The sequence below is a fragment of the Hylobates moloch genome, unplaced genomic scaffold (genome assembly GCF_009828535.3).
Source record: "Hylobates moloch isolate HMO894 unplaced genomic scaffold, HMol_V3 SCAFFOLD_3, whole genome shotgun sequence".
Taxonomy (NCBI): Eukaryota; Metazoa; Chordata; class Mammalia; order Primates; family Hylobatidae; genus Hylobates; species Hylobates moloch.
Genome location: NW_026652278.1, coordinates 129,552,309 through 129,571,645, shown reverse-complemented (window position 1 = coordinate 129,571,645; position 19,337 = coordinate 129,552,309). Strand labels below are relative to the sequence as shown.

Genomic DNA, 19,337 nt, shown 5'->3' with positions numbered 1-19,337 from the left:
ATCAAATCAGCCACAATTTCTGCTCCCAGGTAGCTGATAATCAAATGTTACTTTAATTTAAAAAAAAAAAAAAAAACTACATTTCTCTGTGTGTGTGTGTGTGTGTGTGTGTGTGTGTGTGTCTGTTGACAGAGGAAACTACTTTTGTATTCCAGAAGCTTTTAAAATATGTTCATATATCTCTTTGTCATAACATACTCATATTGCTGAGTTGGTCTTTTAAATAGGCAGAATAACAAATGACATGAGGAGGGACAAAATATCTAAGTATGTAAACATTTCTCTTCTTTTACTAATACCCATAGTTCGTAAGTACTTCCCATTAAAATTATACCTTTAGATTAAGTTAGTATTGCCAGAAATAATCTGTAACACACAGATTTCAAGGAGAGAAATATTATCTATCTGTACACAGCAGGGGTCATTAAACCAAATTTGCGTGTTCACTATATATTCAATATATATTGGGTTTCCACTATATGATAGACACTGTACTAAACACTGGAGATAAAATTGTGATTAAGATAGATATGATTTTGTACCCTTAGAGCTCAGAGTCAAGTGGGAGGAAATCATTATCAATCGAGAAATCACATAGGTAAATATAAAATTGCTACGGTGATAAGCACTGTAGAAAGCAGGCCAAGGGCTTCAGTATGAATATACTCCAAGAGATCTGGCCCAGTCAGAGGTTGGAGAAGCTTTGCCTGGGAAAGGAAAATTGAACCAAGATCTGAAGTATAAAACATAGTCAATGAGTTGCAGAGGCTGCAGGCAGAGAAGATTCATATCCTTCTAGTGGGAGGAAGCTAACTGAAGAAGTAGGGAGAGCTTAGACCAGATGGAGCCTTGAATGCAATGTGAAGGCTTTTTGCATATCCTGAACATATTTTGAAAGCACTAAAATGACATGATCAGATTTTAAATTATACATCAAAAATTGTATAAATGATGGAGAATAGGATAAACAGTTTTGTTTGGGGAAGATGGGAGGGTGTCTAGGAAAAGAAGAAAATTAAAAACCTTATGCCGCTCTCCAGTATCAGCCGGCCAAAGTTGGGAACATGTAATGGTGGTTGGTTTTCTGATAATCTATGGATCAGGCATGAATGTTGGGTAACCATGAGAAGAAAGAGAAGCTAAAAAGGAAGTTTGGCATAAGAAATTAGGTAATTGCCATCGGGCACAGTGGCTCACGCCTGTAATCCCAACACTTTGGGAGGCCGAGGCAGGTGGATCATCAGGTCAGGAGTTCGAGACCAGCCTGACCAATATGATGCGACCCCGTCTCTACTAAAAATACAAAAAATTAGTCAGGCGTGGTGTCATGTGCCTGTAATCCCAGCTACTCAGGAGGCTGAGGCAGGAGAATTGCTTGAACACAGGAGGCGGAGGTTGCAGTGAGATGAGATCGTGCCACTACACTCCAGCCTGGGGGACAGAGTGAGACTCCATTTCAAAAAAAAAAAAAGAAATTAGATAATTACACAGACTTGCATGTTTATGGAAAAAAATATGCATTCATATATACATACATCTAAAATGAAAAGGTCAGTGTAATTTTCTCATAAAAATATTTGAAGAATTAAAATAGAAAGATGTATTACCTATATTTCTAAATATGTGAATTTATTTCATATTCTTGTCTCATTTATATTTTCCTAATTGTATAAGATTATAATAAATCTATTATTTTTAAATTTATATTTTATATCTGAATGTTACTATAGGATTAAGAATAATCACTTGACTGAGTTTTTGTCTGTACAGAAAAAATAAGAGTAAAACAAAGTCAAGTATTTAGGCATGTATTTGCAGGGAACACTTAATACTAATTTTTTAGGTTGAGTGTTGTGTTCATTCTTTTGACTATGCCCTGACACATTAGATCTGTACGGCATTAACTAATTCATAATATGGCTGAAGTTTACTTACTGACTTTTTGAGAAAGAAGATGGCTTCCTGTAAGCCTAGCTCTGTCAAGATCTCATGTAATAAGCCAGATTTTTAAGGAAAAGTCAAATATGGGAGAGCAGGGGAAAAGTTGATAGTACTTGCCCTTGTTCCCAAGAATATGTGAAGTTTAAAATCTAGCCACCAATGTTATAGGAAGTATTTCGTTTGGAATGTCTATGGCAATCTAATCAAGTACGGAATTCTGAAAACTATAGACTTTCGTATTTAACATGTTCCATATGCTAAATACACTCAAGGTAGAAAAAATTAATGAAAATGCAATTTTTTCCCCTGTGGTTAACCTAAATATATACTTTTTTTTTTTTTTTTTTTTTTTTTTAGACCTGCAGCTACTGCTGTGATATCCCTGGCATTTGGACGCTACATTCTGGAACCATTTTTTATTCAATGTGAAATCCCTGAACTTGCAATCAAGCTCATTACAGCTGTGGGCCTAAGTGAGTATTATAGCTATACATGTAAAAAAGGAAAAACAACACAAAAATGATTGAAGACAAAGTGTCTTTAGACTTTTTGCATTGTGGGATTGCCTCTCACATCATGTTCTTTTTGCTTACAGTTCCAAATTTCTACTGGAAGGATTTGGAGTGGAATCCAATATTGTATTCCATGCCAGTTTTGTATTTGGTCAATAGAAATGATGGCTAATCTTTTTAAATAGTGAAAATCACCTTACTAGTAAAATATTAAGTCTATTATACATGAACAAGACTTCTAAAGAGGAAATCCCAATTATTTTAGAGATTATTTGAATTGGAAATTAGCTATATATTGAATTATATCTCATGTGTAATCATGGAATTACCTTTATGTAGTGGGTGTGTAAGTTGTGTTTATACATTTTATAGTGTTAGCAGCTGTCACTCCCAGTGTTATAATGTTAGCTGCCTGTTGTTGGTCATGAAAAGAGTTTTCTTTCAAGATTGATTATTAGTAGTATTTTCCAACTAGGTTTCTTTATGGTCTCCAAATTGAGAAGTTGTTCATCGTTTATCAATGGGCACAAATATTCATTGATTAAAAAAAGAAACAGAAGCATATGTACAAAATTACGTGAGTGATATGAAGCCATCTATGACTCTAATTTCCCAAAAGATGCCAGGTACCAAACCCTTAAATATGGGAAAGGATAACTTAATTCTAGGTGCCATTCGAATCACTGTCTTAAGAATCAATATGATCACATTTAACCGAGTTTTAGCTACTCATAAAGAGAAAGCTACACAGGAATAACTGAACTACATAATCATGGAAGAATTTTTAGTTTGTATGGCTAAGGTGTTTCAATGGGACAATGCCTGGGGTATTGCCTGTAATTTACTTATTGCCTATAATTCATTTATTTATTTTTAATTAAAACTTAAAAAATAGATTTAGGGGGTGCAATGCAGTTGTGTTACATGGATATATTGTGTAGTGGTGGAGTCTGGGCTTTTAGTGTAACCATCACCCAAATAGTGTACATCGTAGATATTAGGTAATTTTCATCCCTCATCCTCCTCCTACCCTCTCATCTCTCTGAGTCCCCAATGTCTATTATTTCACACTCTACATCTATGTGTATACATTATTTAGCTCCCACTTATAAGGAGAACCTATGGTATTTGACTTTCTTTTTCTTTAATTCCACTTAAAATAGTGACTTCCAGTTCCATCTGTGTTACTTGCAGCAAAGACATTATTTTATTCAATTTATTAAGAACACAATAAAAAATGGTAGTTATTTATACTTTTGGAAAAACATCATTTGAAGTTCCATGAGACTAGAGACCTATTTATTGCTGTATTTCTAGCCGCTCACTTAGCTCCTAGCATGTTGTTGGTGCTCAGTAAGTATTTGTTGACTTGATTTTCTGAGAAGTCTAAGAATGTTTTCTCCAGCAGAAAAGTCTATAGTCTATTTACCTGTTAAACTTGGAGGATTAGATATCTTTAATATGTTTCCAGGCAGTGGGAAAATGATAAAAATGAAATAGAGTTTGCTTCATATTATGTTCAGATCTAGCAGTCTTAAGTTTTTGTGGGTTGAACCATTTTAGCATAGTGGTTACAGTTTAGGCTTTGGAGGCAAACAACCTGGAATTGAAACTTGGTGTTACAATTCTTAGTTTTGTGATCTTGTGCTAATTTTTAAACCTATTTAAGCCCCAGTTTTATTTATTAGGAAAATGCCTATGGAAAGATAATCTATTAATATCTTGAATGGCTGAAGGAAGATGAAATTAAGCCAGATTTTTTGTTTAGGTCATATTCTTTTTCATTGTTTTTTCTTTTTTTTTTTAGCTTTTATTTTGAGTTCAGGGGTACATGTGCAGTTTGTTACATAGGTAAACTCGTGTCATGGGGGTTTGGTGTACAGATTGTCTCATCACCCAGGTACTAAACCTAGTACACAAGCTATGTTTTTCTGATTCTCTCTCTCCTTCCAAACACCCTCAAGTAGGCCCAGTGTGTGTTCCCCTTTGTGTTAATGAGTTGTCATCATTTAGCTCCCACTTATACATGAAAACATACAGTATTTGGTTTTCTGTTCCTGTGTTAGTTTGCTAAAGATAATGGCCTCTAGCTCCCTCCATGTTCCCGAAAAAGACATGATCAAAGTCAGATTTTTAAGACCTTTAACAGAGTGCGTTGCCTATAGAAAGTTCTTGATAAGTCCACTGTTCCACTAAAGGACTGGACTAACAGCCATTGTTATATTCACCATTTTCTTGTCCCTTGAATGACTGAGGCAGAATCAGATCACAATTATTATATTTAAAAAAGAGAAGAGGAGGGATGGCATTTTTGAGAGCTCTGTAAATTGACAATAATAGTTATTAATTAAAAGCCATAACCAGAAGACTAAGTAGATTGCATGTAAACATTTATAAATCCACAAATTTTACTCACTTTGGAGTTAAAATTATATGAATAATAATGCTATATTTATGTTTTTATAAGTCTAGATAACTCTCTTCTTGTTTATCCCAATTCAATTAAACATTTTAAAGGGAAAATTTGTATCTCTGAGGATTAGATGAAAACTGCTCAAACTAAACTTTAAAACAGTTCTAGGAAAGGATAACCATGTTAGGATTTACAAAACCTCTGTAGTAGACATTGGTGATGGAATAGTTAACAAGGAGCCTGAGTAAATCTTAGACGAACCCAGACATTTCCTTCTATTTTTGCCATGAGTTATTACATTCATTTTTAAATTTTGATGTTCCTTTTGCAAGCTTGAAATTCTGAGAAAGAAATGTGTTCCCATAATCAGCAACAGTTAAAAAGCAAACTGGACTCAGTGGTAGGTAACGTAAATCACTGCCCTAACTGGGAAAGTCAAACTGTCTTTAAGAAAAATGTAGCTTTAATGGAGCAACAGCGGGTGGAGATGGAGATAGAGAAGGAGAAATTTATCTAGGGGCAAATCTCTCACATCCTGCTTTCTTCAAAGTGAGTCTAGGTGATTTTCTACCTGTTAGGGGTGGAAGGTTACCAAGATGTAGAAAATAGAGTTTAATTGCATGAATTGCTTCCCTGTGATCCCTGGGAAAGGAAACAGTTTGTAGTCATTTGAAATCTCTAGTTAAGCATAGAAAAAGGGCAAACCTGAAGGGTTTTACTACATCATAGAAAAAGAGAATTTCAAATTTTGTGAAATGTTCGCCAACCATTTGAGAGATGATAATGGGATAAGGGTGGGGGGTTAAGTAAATACTAATTCACCCCCATTTTTTTAAGTACTGTATTTAATTTCTCTCAAATTTAATGGAGATAAAAAAGTTTTTGCTTATACAAATTTCATCTATTCCAGTAAACATGTCAGGTGCATGGAAGTTTAGATGGAAAATCTTATAGATTCACATTTGGCTGCTCTCTTATAGCCCAATATTGTAATTACTTTCTTTCTTTTTTTTTTTTTGAGACGGAGTCTTGCTCTGTCGCCCAGGCTGGAGTGCAGTGGTGTGATCTTGGCTCACTGCAAGCTCCGCCTCCTGGGTTCACGCCATTCTCCTGCTTCAGCCTCCCGAGTAGCTGAGACTACAGGCACCCACCACCACGCCCGGCTAATTTTTTGTATTTTTAGTAGAGACGGAGTTTCACTATGTTAGCCAGGATGGTCTTGATCTCCTGACCTCGTGATCCGCCCGCCTCGGCCTCTCAAAGTGCTAGGATTACAGGCATGAGCCACCACACCCGGCCTGTAATTACTTTCTTCACCTTCTGTAGAAGTTCATGAATTTTCACTGCTTTTATAGATTCAATAAGCATTGAAGTATGCTCAGTATTTAAAATATTTATCTGTTCTGTATTCCTGAAATTGGACTCTCTATATAAATTATACACTTGAATGTCACAATATTATAAGACAAATATTCTCCTTAAGATATTAGATCTAGTCCCAGATCCATCCCTAACACCATCAATTGTTGGATATCAATTTCCTTGCTAGTTTATTATTTCTATATAAAATAAAGATGAGTTAAGAGCCCCATCCTAATTCTCAAACTTTTGAAAGTAATTGGGAGGAACAAGCAAAGTAACATTTGTGATTGTATTGTGAAAAAAATTAGCCAGTTCTACAAACGTATTACTTTATATTCTTTTTGAAATCTATATTTTCCTGGCACCATTAAATTACATAAAAGAAAATCTAGGACTATTTCTGTGTTAACACTTCAAACACAGCATATGAAGTGGCTGTGTTTAAACCTTTGAAATCTGGCTATACCTACTTCTTTTCTACCATAAGTAACTTACCAACACAACCAATTCTTATATACATAGTATTAAAATATACAAGTACTGCAGAACAACTATCATATACTTTAGGAGGATAACATGTAAAATGTGGAAACAAAGGGTCCTGAAATCCCAGCTAACATAAATACGAACTTTTGCAGAGACAAAGAGCCATCGTGAGTTTAAAAGAACTAGGTACACTAAGGGGATCATGTATGTCTTTTGAACTACTTCCTCATTGTTACCTGGGAACTAATGGTAAAAGTGTGGGCTCCAGAGTTAGATTACCTGGGCTCCAGACCCATCTTCACTGTTACTACCTATGCAGACATAGGCAAGTTAAACAATACCTCGAGTCTCAGCTGCTCATCTGAAAAATAAAGCCAATAAAATGACTATGTCATAGAGATATGAGGATTAAATAACATTATTCATGTAAAGTCTTTGTACAATGTCTGCCATAAAATAAGTTTGTATTTATATATCACTTAACATTTTTATTCCCAACAGTGAGATCCTAGATATAAACTGTCACTCTGCTTTTTAAAGTGTTTGTTGCTACCTGTCTTCTCTAAAATTAATGCATCCGGGAGACGAATGCTAAAAAAAAGATAAAAGGAATCCAGGCAGCCATTACAAAACAGCAGTGAAACAACCCACTTTATCTCAACATGTAACATACATACACAGTATCCATATATTTTATCAGTTAAGCACAAAGTACTCAGAATTCAGAAGCCAAGAAGAACCTGAACCTGGGAGAAAACCCAATATATCTAGACTCTGTAATCTCACTCTTCAAAACCCAAAGACAGACTTGAATTACATAGTGCAGAAAGAAATACTTGCCAGTCCTTAAATCACAGCTTCAGTCCTTAACATTCCCCTAAACATCCTTTTCAAATATAGCTTCCTTCAAATATGTATTTCTTATCTCCAGGATTTATAGATATAGCTTCCATTGCCACATTTCAGTTCTTAGGAAACTGCATCATAAGTAAATAAAAACTATATATCGCTGTATTTTTATTTTGGTAAAATTTAAGGCAAGCATACAAAAAATGCCCAAACTGATACAATTATTTCCTCATGTGTGAAATTAGCAAATTGTTATTCAAAGGAAGTAAAACTCGGAACAGAGGGCTGGCCCAGATTTCTTTCATTATTGCAATGTGGGTAGGTAGTATTTTTTAAAAGTATGTATTATTTGTTTCAGAAACTCAGAAAGCTCTTGCATTTAGTGAATCCCAAGTCCCTTTTCAATATTGTTGGATAAGCAACATACATAGACATAAATTTCACTGTAAAGACACATTATGAAACAGCAGTTACAGCCACTGGAGAAGCTTCACTGTGCCTGTCACTGGCTGCCTTGTTACTTGTTAAGCTGTGCCTTCAGGGTAATTCAAGTGCATCTCAGCTGGAATTTGGTGTACCAAATAACGAGTACAATGTCTGGATGCTCAGATAAAGCAGGGTTTTGAGAACCCTTTGAAAAAAATTCATCTTTTTTTTTCTTAAAAAGTTGTATTGAGGTGTAATTGACACAATAAACCACACATGCTTTAAATGTACAGTTTGATAAAACGAGATGTATGTATTCACTTGTGAAACTACCACCACAATCAAGTACCCAGCAATGGGATTGCTAGATCATATGATAGATTTATTTTTAGTTTTTTGAGTCCCTTCCATACTGTTTTCTATAGTGGCTATACTAATTTACATTCCCACCAGCAGCGTACTAGCATCTTAATGAGAATTTTTGTTAAGCTATCTGAGAGGAAAGCAGGGTGAGATGATCAATTCATAACTGTTTAATTTTGTCTTCCATTTGCCTAAGAAAACTTTACAAAGTATTTTTTAAAATCCCAAATACTCAGGTTTTTTTAATATTTCAATAGGCATTAGGTACTTATACTCTTTATGAAAGTAACAAAACCTCTTTCTTATTTTCAAACATATAGCTAGTTAGTTGTTCCAAAAATAAGAATGCCTCTCTCTCTCTCCTGCCTTCCTCCCTGCCTGCCTCTTTTCCTTTTTATCCTTCTCCTTTCCTCTCCTTTCTTTTTCTCTCTTTCTCTTTATGTAACAGTTCTTTTCTACTGTGGAAAGAACTTTCATAAATACAGAGTGCTTTGGGTTGTAGGAGCCCTATTTGAAAGAAAACACTGCCCTTTTGTTGCTGGTGGCCACATGAGACAATTTTTTCACTTTTACACCAACGTTGAACCTCCTTAATTAAAACAATAATCATTATTGTGTAATGACTCATCACACAGTCATTTGCATAAAAAGGAAAGGAATCACTGGATGATGGAGCGGGGAGCAGAGTTACACTAACTTATTTTCCATATATAAGTGCCTTATATTGGGGAGAGATAAATAATTTTATTTTTGTGATTCCTCTGATAAAATAATGCACTTTATCATTGACAACAGACCTGTCTATCCCTTCATGTTTTCAGCTTCCAACACAGATGAAATATCCCCCCTTAGATGCTCCTGTAGCTTATTCAGGGGTTTGGCCTTTTTGATCATTCTCATAATTACTCCTTTGAAATATTTCTTCGTTAGTAACACCGCATTTCACTTTGTATGAGATCGTCTGATCCCTTATTTTTCCCATCTTGGAATTTTTTCCAAAAACAAAACGTATTTTGTTTCTTCATTTACTTTTTAAACTTTTTTCATCTTTATTGCGGTATATATGACAAATAAAATTGTAATTTTAGGGTGTACAATGTAATGATTTTATGTATATATATATATAGTGAAATGATTGTCACAATCAAGTGAGTTAACACCTCTGTCACGTCATTTAGTTACCCCTCTTTTTTTTTGTTTTGTGGCGAGAACATTTATTTCAAGTATACAATTCAGTATTTGAAACTATAGTCACCAAAATGCTATATGTTCATTATAAAATTTATTAAACTGTTCCTAAAAATAAATTTTAAAAACTGAAAATTATTTAGTGTTCTATTACCTATAAACACCTGCTGTTGATGTTTTGGTAAATATGTTTCTAGATCTTTCTATTTATCCTTCCTTCCTTCCTTCCTTCCTTCCTTCTTTCCATCCTTCCTTCCTTCTATCCTTCCTTCCTTCCTTTCCTCCTACCTTCTTTCCTTCTTTCCATCCATTCCTCTAACTTGCTGTATTGATCAGTAATATATCATGAATACCCTTTCTTGTAATAAATATTTAACTGCCTCATAATTTTAAGTGGCTGCATATAAACTATTAAAATGATATACCTTAATTAGCCTTCCTTTAGGAGGTTTAGGCTATTTCCATTTTTTTGCCTTTAAAGATTGTATGTTGCTAACATTTGCACTGATTGTTAAATTCTGAAGTGAGCTAGTAACTACATCAGGCAATGAAAACTGTGAGGTGGACTCATTACTACATATAAGGAAAACTTCCAATTGCAATTTGAATAATAAGAATTCTGTAGGAGTTTTGTTTCATTCTTTGAGAAATATCTTTACATTTTAAATATCTGTTTAGGGAGAATATACCTTTATAATTATAAAGGTTATAGTTAATAACTGTAAATGTCAGGAATAAAGTAGTATTTTGGGTTGTTCTAAGCATAAGCTTGTGGAAAGAGTATGAAGTTGAAATCCACTTTCTAGAATAACCTCAGTCATCCCAGTAGAGTAGGGGAGAAAGGTCTTAGAGCATCACCATTTCCCTTGTGCCTTAGATTTTCTAACTGAGGATCCAGTTCATTCATTCAACAAAAATGTATTAAGCTACCTGGGCCAGGCATGGAGCTGGATACTAGCAATACAGCAATGAATAACCCTTGCTCTATCCTTGAGGTTTTCAAGGTCCACAAGGGGTCGAAGGTGGATAGTTATTGCTGCTTGGGAAATTGTAGGCAGCATCAGTAAGAATGAAAAATTCTGCTGGCTTTGAACCCAATTTGCATCCTAGCCTGGTTAGTCTTTTGCACTCATCACTTAGAATATTGTGTTCAAGCCCTAAAACATATCTTGAAAAACTATACTTGTACGGTAGGTTGAAAGTTGCCCCTTGACATGCTAATTAGAAAGAAGACAACCAAAAGAAAAGTGCTGCCTGAGGCTAGTCCTGAGAGTGAAAAATAAGATCTGAGCCAACTTCTACACTTCTTGCTCCTTCTTGAGTGTGACCCACGTTGGCAGGCATACCATCATGGAGACAGAAAAGAGTTGTCACATCAAGCTAGAGAGTCAAATTCAGCCATCTGATTGGATGCTGGGTTTGGTTAGAAGACGTTTTTATATGATTGTCAGAGTACACTGTCCACTCTTACATACAAAGAACAAGAGAAGAATTCTTATTGTCCGGAGGTTTTATCCATGTTTCTCAAAGTTTACTGTGCATAAAAACCAGCTGGAGAACCTGTTGAAATGTAGACTTGTATTCGTTAGGCCTGGGGCAGGGCCTGAGATTCTGCATTTCTAAAACACTTCTAGGTAATGTCAACACTGCTGCCTCATAGATTGCCCTAGTAACAAGGACCTAAAATGTCTTTGTGCCAGTGAGAATTCACCTTTTGTAACTTCATCTATTTGTTTGCAGCTGTAGTGATGGTCCTAAATAGCATGAGTGTCAGCTGGAGCGCCCGGATCCAGATTTTCCTAACCTTTTGCAAGCTCACAGCAATTCTGATAATTATAGTCCCTGGAGTTATGCAGCTAATTAAAGGTATGGACTGAAAAGTAAATGCTTTTTAAAATACTTGTCTGCTTTTGGTCTTTTTTAACACTAACTTTTGCTTGTACTAATAGAATCCTTAATTAGTCTCTGCCTGTGGAACTTAAACTCTATATTGTCATCTAATTGATTTGAAAGGCTGCTACATTGTGAGTGAGTTCGTTTTTACAGTTGAATGGCAGAGAGAGGATTAAGACTGGGCCAAGCAGCAAAATAAGGCATCAGTGAATTTTCTAGGTTTAATGGTTTGGAGTGAAAACTCGAAGTGGAAAAAAAAATCTGCCATTTAGTTTTAATTAAAGATAAATGTCTTTTTTTTTTTTACTTTAAAATTGTCCAATAATAGTAATAAAAATTAAAGAGAAAAAGGTATCTGGAAAATAATAAAAGATGATCAATAATTCTTTGACTTTCTGGTTATTATTCCTTTTAAATTGAGAGTGGTATCCTCAAAAGAGGAGTCAATATGGGAACGGCATTCCTAAACACCAAAATTATATCACAATAAAATAGTTGTAAAAACTTAATTTTTATTGTTACATTATTTTTAATATAAAATTTGCATTTCTGCGATTACTTGCTTTATAGAGTTTAACACTTAATTTCAAAAAGAAATTGAGAGGTGACATTTAGAGTTTTAGTTGTTTTAGGAAAAAAGACACATGCAGTTGCTTGGATTCAGTGGAAATTGTTGGAGGACAGAGATTCACATGTGGTATTTAATTAGCAACAGGAATATAGCAGGAAATCAGAAAGTGAGAAGAAATTGTAAAGGAATGACATAACTTGTGCATGTTAAGTATTTAATGTTTACATTGATATTGTCTGTTCCAAGAAAGGGAATTTATGGAGAAATTTAATGACGTTGTAGAAGAATTACACAAGGCAAAAGGAAATGCCAACGTTTGGTAAAATCATCACTGTTGGTAGAAGCATTAAATAATGACAAACACTGAAAGATCAGCCACTCTGGAGCTGGGAAAGGGAGCTGCTGTTGCCCATTTAATAAGCCTAGTGGGAGATCTTAGAGCCCTGCTGGCAGAAATGCTTTTATGAAATCCAGCAACTGCAGCCAACGCAGAATAAACACAATGAAGATTTTGACCGTTAGAGCTTGCACTGAAGAGAAGACAGGAGCTTGCTCTTCTAATACACCTTGGCCTCCACAGAGCTCGCCTGTTCATTTCTATCCTGTTCGTTAGGAATGTAGGCACAGTAATCTGTTTTGTTAGTGCTTTATTTTTCTGAGCTAACTCTTCAGTCTTTTGTAAGGGGTTTCTTCAGTATTTGAAAAGTGCAGAATCTCTGGGTCATTGGCTGTTCTTTAATACTAGTTTAGATTCCAAAAGATTATATGCTATCCCTTGAAACTAAGATTTATTTTCTTTTTCTTTTTGGTGTAATGTAAGATACTATAGGTAGCATTATAGACTTTATTCAATTTTTACCAGGTATTTATATATGTATATGAGGAAGGGTTTGGTTGCCCAAATGTTGCTGTATTGCAAATTCCCTGAGAGCAGAGGTCATCATATATCTTGAGGTTTTTTTGGTGGCTACAATACAGAGATACTTTAATCAATAATCATGATATCAATGTTTAATATGACAGGCTTATTCAGAGATCTCACGCAACAGAGAAATTCCCTGAGAATATTACCACATTTAATGTAAATTTAACATTTTAGAGACCATTGTTAGCAGGTATGTTTGCTCGATTACTATAAAATTGTGATTTTCTTCATCTGTAACATGATCACACATTTTTCACATTAATCTGAAACTCTAGTAGGAGACTTTGTTAATACAGATTGTGCTTTTATTTCTATTCTAATCATATCCTGAAAGTAGTCGTATGTTATGTATTCACTTATGAGAGTTTGTTGAACTTTCCTTTGAATATTGACTTTAATCTTCATGAGACCTCTGTTATATAGCCAAAGTATTCCTGAATTCTAGAAACAAAATGCCTCTCTTTTGTAATATTCTCAAAATGGCACTTTTGAAGATCTGTGCTTGTGACCCAGTCTTTATAGAATTTGGTTTTTCTTATTGATTATTTGGTGCTTCACTCTAAGAAATATTATGCCTTTATGCCAAAGAGACCACAGATTATGATAAAAGAATATTCAACAGATGCTTTTATCTGAATTCCACTGTTTATATTTTTCTCCTGGAAGGACACAATGATGTTTTAGTAAAATGGGCATTTCTGAATTTATCGTGTCATTTAAAAAGTGAGCTATGTTTGGGAATCATTTGAGGGAAAAATTGTTTAGTATATAATTCAACATTCTCCATTTTTGGTCTTCATACTCACACATATTACATTTATATATATATGTTATGCCTGGGCAATGAATGCAGGAAAAACTGAGATTTGACATTGAAGAGAGAGTGTCTCATATACATCATCCACCCCCTGTCCCCCTTCTGTTAATTTACATGAAGTTTTATTTTAAAACGAAGTCTCACTTCCCATTTGGGTAATCTTATTTCTATTTTCTTTGGGTAATAGAAACATTTTTTTCTGCTTAAGCTTGAGTATTGACTGACTAAAGTAAATCTGAATTTCTAACTTTTAAAACTATTCAAAAGATATAAAAGAAAAAGTTCCATTGTGATTCACAAAATAGAGAAAAAGGTGATGAATGAAAGTGTTCAATTCACATGCTGCTGCAAAATTTGTTGAAACCTATTTATTTTAGAGTTCATTATAATATCTTTTCAATATTTCTAGGAAAAAAAAACATGTCATTCTCTAGGACAGGGTCACAGGGTGAGTGGACTTTCTCTGTAAAGGACAAGAGAGTAAATATTTTCAATTTTTCAAGCTGTATGGTCTCAACTCTGCTATTATAGGCTGAAATCAGCCATAGGCAATACTTCATGAATGGGTAATACTTCATGTATAGGCATTTTTAACTTATAGATAAAGAAAACTTTATCTATAAGAAAGGCTTGCGGCCAGACGCAGTGGCTCACACCTGTAATCCTAACACTTTGGGAGGCCGAGGCGGGCGGTTCACAAGATCAGGAGTTCGAGACCAGCCTGGCCAACATGGTGAAACCCTATCTCTACTAAAAATACAAAAATTAGTTGGGCATGGTGGGGCACTCCTATAATCGCAGCTACTCAGGAGGCCGAGGCTGGAGAATCACTTGAACCTGGGAGGCGGAGGTTGCAGTGAGCCGAGATCGTGCCACTGCACTCCAGCCTGGGCCACAGAGTGAAATTCCATCTCAAAAAAAAAAAAAAAAAAAAAAGAAAGGCTTGCAGTTTGGGTTGGCACACATGGTCCTCAGGATTTTCCAACTTCTCTTCTAGGAGGTAGGCATCTAATGAACAACATGGGATAAACAGAAAGCAGAAGGGTAAATTGTGTAGGAAAGGGGTCCTGGGATTTATTTCCATCTCCTCATTAAGCGTAGAACCTTGGATAACTCTCCACTTTTTTTTGCCAAGCAAAACATTATCTTTACTTTTAAGAATTCTACTGTATTCATAAGGATTATAATTTACAGAAAACCCTTTAGTCTTCTTTTATGGTCACAATAGAGGCATACTCAAACAGAGGATTATTTTTCAATGCCATTTGCATCTTTGTTATAAATTTATTAAAAGAGAAATGTGAAATAGTGTTAATGATCAATGTACTTTTGGGACCCCTTCTATAGAATGGGTACAGTATTGTTAAAGATGGCAATCAACAGAGAGTAAGAAATCTAGACTTAAAACAGTATGGTTCTCTGCACCCCCATGTTTCTGGTTAAGAGTGAATAAGAACCAATTCTTTGAAAAATCCTAAAATCAGTCTGTTCTAATTACAGGTCAAACACAGAACTTTAAAGACGCCTTTTCAGGAAGAGATTCCAGTATTACGCGGTTGCCGCTGGCTTTTTATTATGGAATGTATGCATATGCTGGCTGGTAAGTTGATAGCTCCAGATCTGGTGGTTTGTGTAGTTCATTAATCCCATTATGCACTCAGATTAAGTGCCAAGCAAGGTGCCAGGCAAATGTGAATAGTGTGAATCCAGTGTGATAGGCTTTACTTGAAATGAGAAATAAGGTATTATCCCCTCCACCAGGCCAATTACTTTACACATGACAACCAAACATAACAGGTTTCCAGTCAAGGTGACTGCTATATTTAGTCCGATGTTATAAAAAACAAACAAATGCTGGGTCTTAAGATCCAATAAAAATTACTTATAAGTATGTACCAGTAAGGACATAGTAGTGCCATAAGGTACTAAAGAATAATACTTCGCTTGTCAAAAGCCCTTTCAGCTAAAGCTCCAAGGGTGTTTACAAATAGTGATTAATTGATTTTTTTTCCAGCTTCTCGTGAGAGAAGTAACTCAGATGTAGAAATAAGTATGACATTCCCAGAAGGTAAATGGTAATCTAAAGGCAGAGAAAGAGAAACCAAGATAATGCAGTCAACTCTGCTAGACAGTCTGTTACATTTAAAAGGACCTTACATGTTCCTTAAAATTTCCCCAACATCTGAAAATTTAAAAAAGTAAAGATGATTAAAATCATGATGCCACAGATATATTTCCTTTGATGTATGTCCACCTGTGATACCTACCTTTCTAGTTAAGGCATTAAAACTTTGTATTTGTACCTTGTTTGTTCAGATACTTGAAAAACAGTAATCATGTAATCATGGATAAGAATGGGACTTTCTCTTCAGTAAATTTTATTGACCTTGTAAGATTTAGTTGAGATGATGGTTGCAAGAAAGCCTACAAGGTATTATCTAATTATCAAAATCATTGTAGTAAGATTAAATTTCATTGTTTTGGGGTAAATCATGGCAATGTTTATTTTTTAATTATCTATAAATCTCATTGTTTTACAGCTTTAGCTGTGAGAATGATCTATGAGCCTGGAAGTAATATTAGGAAACTGCACTAGCTCAAAAATTATATGAATGCATTTCCAACACAAATATAATTCCTTTTGTTTCTTTAGTTTTTAAGATCTTACCTTCTAGCCAATGCATGGAATATGGATATATTTCAAAATGAATGGAGCATTTACCCTATTAATCTCATTGATTTATGAAAATATGGTATTAGAGGATAATTAGGGAGTATGGGAATTTAAAATCTTAACATGGCCTTTGAGGCAAAATATTCTTGAAGATTGTTAGAAGATTATGGCTCTAAGGAAATCAGTGTAAAATATTTGTATATTCCCAGAATATTTTTATAACCATTATACGTAAGCATTAGTTTTGAATCACTCAGTATTTTTGAAGTCTTTTTGCTTTTGTCCGAAGCACAATGTGGTGCTAGACATCAAAAGAACTGAGTGTGATCACAGGGTTAAAGCAGAATCAACTGTTCTATGGCTATTCAGCCTGGATCAGAGCTCTGTGCCCTGGGGCTGAAGCCAAGCTACTGTGAGGGTCACTGGGAGACACCAGAGCAAAGCTGGGAGGTAGAGAAAGCTTTCAGCTACAGCCAAGTGTTGGGAGCCGGGCAATACGCAATCATGAGTGTGGAATGTGAAGATAGTCACAAGGGAGATTTGATTAATTCTGTTGAATGAAATTTCTTTTGCCTGCGAGTACCATAGATCTGTTCCCATGCAATCTTAAAATATTCTTTTACCCTCCTCACTTTTCTAATACCCAGAACTAAAAATTCAGGTCACTTGCTTTATGTAGAGCAAAATTTCTCCGCTTATGTAGGCTTTTGAGGGCTGATGACTTTCTCCATGGATGAAGACCCTTTTCATTTTGAATTATTGTATTAATATTTAACTTTATTGATGCTGCCCAAAATGTTACTCTGATTACAAGGTAAAAGGGGTTTACATGAACCTTTTTTAATACTTTTACCCATATAATCCTCATGGCTACATCCTATTTGAAAGACCAAAAACCATTGATTTCTTTATATCCTTGAGGGTTCAATCACAGTATTGGAAAATAAGTCCAGGATTTAAAATGGAATGTTATCTGATACAAGTGGCTTACGTAGGGGACAGATAAGTAACTGTTTCTATAACAGGTTGTTGTGCTACCTGAATGCTGCTTTGTGAAGATGCAGAAATAATCTGGCTGTTAATCTATGGTCATCAGTCTTAGAAAAAGGAAGCTGTGTTTAGAAAAAATATAGTCTTTTGGTGTGGGGTTATAGAGGAAAAGTTATTATCTGGATGTAAATGAAACAAGATGGAGGCTAAAAGAATTCCAAAGAGAGGGGCATTTATTCACTTGCCAAATGTGATCTTGCCTTCCTGACCTTTCTCTCGCTTTCAACATATAATTACAAGACTGGTTTGTAGAATTATCAGTGGGGAAGTGTAGATGATTCTCCGCTCCCTGTGCTGCTGCTATGACAATGTTTGATGCCCCCCTAATAAAAGGGCATTGAAAATGAGTAAGTCAGAAGCAAAACAGCTATTGTCATCAGAGTTTACCGCCCAGCCTGTTAGCCTGTAAGTAAAAGCAGCAAGACCATTGTTGTCCTGGAGACCTTGCTCTGCTAGCAAGGAAAAAGATACCACCAAGCCCGGGGTGGGGATATGAATAGAGGAGGTTTTTGTCTCTGAGGAATGCAGAACCTTTCTAGAATGATAAAGCTCCTTCACAGAAACTTGAGAAGGGGAAAAGAAATCATTAACCCAGTCAGGTCACACAGTTGGGTCAGAACAGTGTTAATAACATTGCCAATGTCTGCATTCAGAGAAATACATCTGCCAGTCCCGCTTGTGGCCCTGGGGAACTCAGTCCCATATCCTGATCCAAAGCTAAACATTGCTTGGTAGGGTTTTCTTTTTTTTTCAATTGTGTGATGGAAAATCGTTTTCAGTGTCTTTTTCTCTTCCTTTTAAATCCTATCCTCAATGGATTTAGTCTTTCTAAAGCACTTGCTGGGATTATTTTGTACTATTGTGTCAAATCTAATCTAAAGAATAAGCTTCTTTTGAAAATAATTCACATAGTTGGGTATTGGAATGCATTGCTAGCATTGCAGTACCTTTTATGCACAATCATGGAAAAGCTGGAACAATAGATCTTATGAGCATACTCTAGAGTCCTTGAAGTGTTGTAAACCAGAGAGAATATCATGGACTCATTCCTGGAGACTAGAACGTAAAGGTGGATTTCCCACAGGATGTGTGAATGTTTGGACTAAAACAAGAAGCTTTCTCCTTCCCACCCACCATCCTGCTCCAAAGCCCCTTCCTTTTCTCTACTCCCTGGAGCTATGGCAAATATTTGAAATTGTGTTCTATTTTTCATAAATATTTTCTTTCTTGCTTTAACATTGTGGGAAAAGACTACTTTCTAAAACAACTGTTAGGAAGGAACTGGCTATTTTTGACATGAGAAGCCTAAAAATATTTCTTGGGGTGTGTGATTTTTCGTTGGTGGTGGTGTTTGTTTTTTGCTGCGCATGTGTTTCTTTTTTCTTTTTTCTTTCCCTACTTCCCATTGCCTCAGGCTTATAGCAAACACATCAAACCCCTCTTGGAGCGCATATTCCAGATATAAGTACTGATTGTTGCTTGCTTTCATGGTGTAACTACAATATCTATTTATAGAAACTTATTTTCTAGTCATTAGAAAAATCTTTGGCTGCTGACTTTTTAGATCACCGTTACTGCTACTGTTCTGTCAGCTCCTCAATTGTTTCTACTTAAAACAGTCCTTAAAATTGTAGACACTTTAACCTTGAACATCGACTGACTACTTGTGAATTTAGATGGTTTTATAAAGATGGAGCAAGACAGGCTTCTTCATCTTTGTTTTAGCTGGTGAGATACTTAAAGTATATTAAGAGCTGATGGACTTATATTCCAGCCACTTGATTTTAGATTTTAGAGAATTTGTACCTATGAATCTGTGCTCCTGCATACCTATGTAAAAGGTTACTTTTAATAATAATAAGATAAC

General features: G+C 35.2%; 1 protein-coding gene across 1 annotated transcript in view; it reads left to right on the top strand.

The window, feature by feature from the left end:
* The window catches only part of SLC7A11 (solute carrier family 7 member 11), a 70,987-nt gene that overhangs the window by 7,785 nt on the left and 43,865 nt on the right, over positions 1-19,337 (top strand). Inside the window, exons 3-5 of the mRNA XM_032147277.2 lie at positions 2,299-2,414; positions 11,281-11,406; positions 15,247-15,346. Of these exons, the coding sequence (XP_032003168.1) occupies positions 2,299-2,414; positions 11,281-11,406; positions 15,247-15,346 (342 nt within the window). The remainder of the gene's footprint in view (positions 1-2,298; positions 2,415-11,280; positions 11,407-15,246; positions 15,347-19,337) is intronic.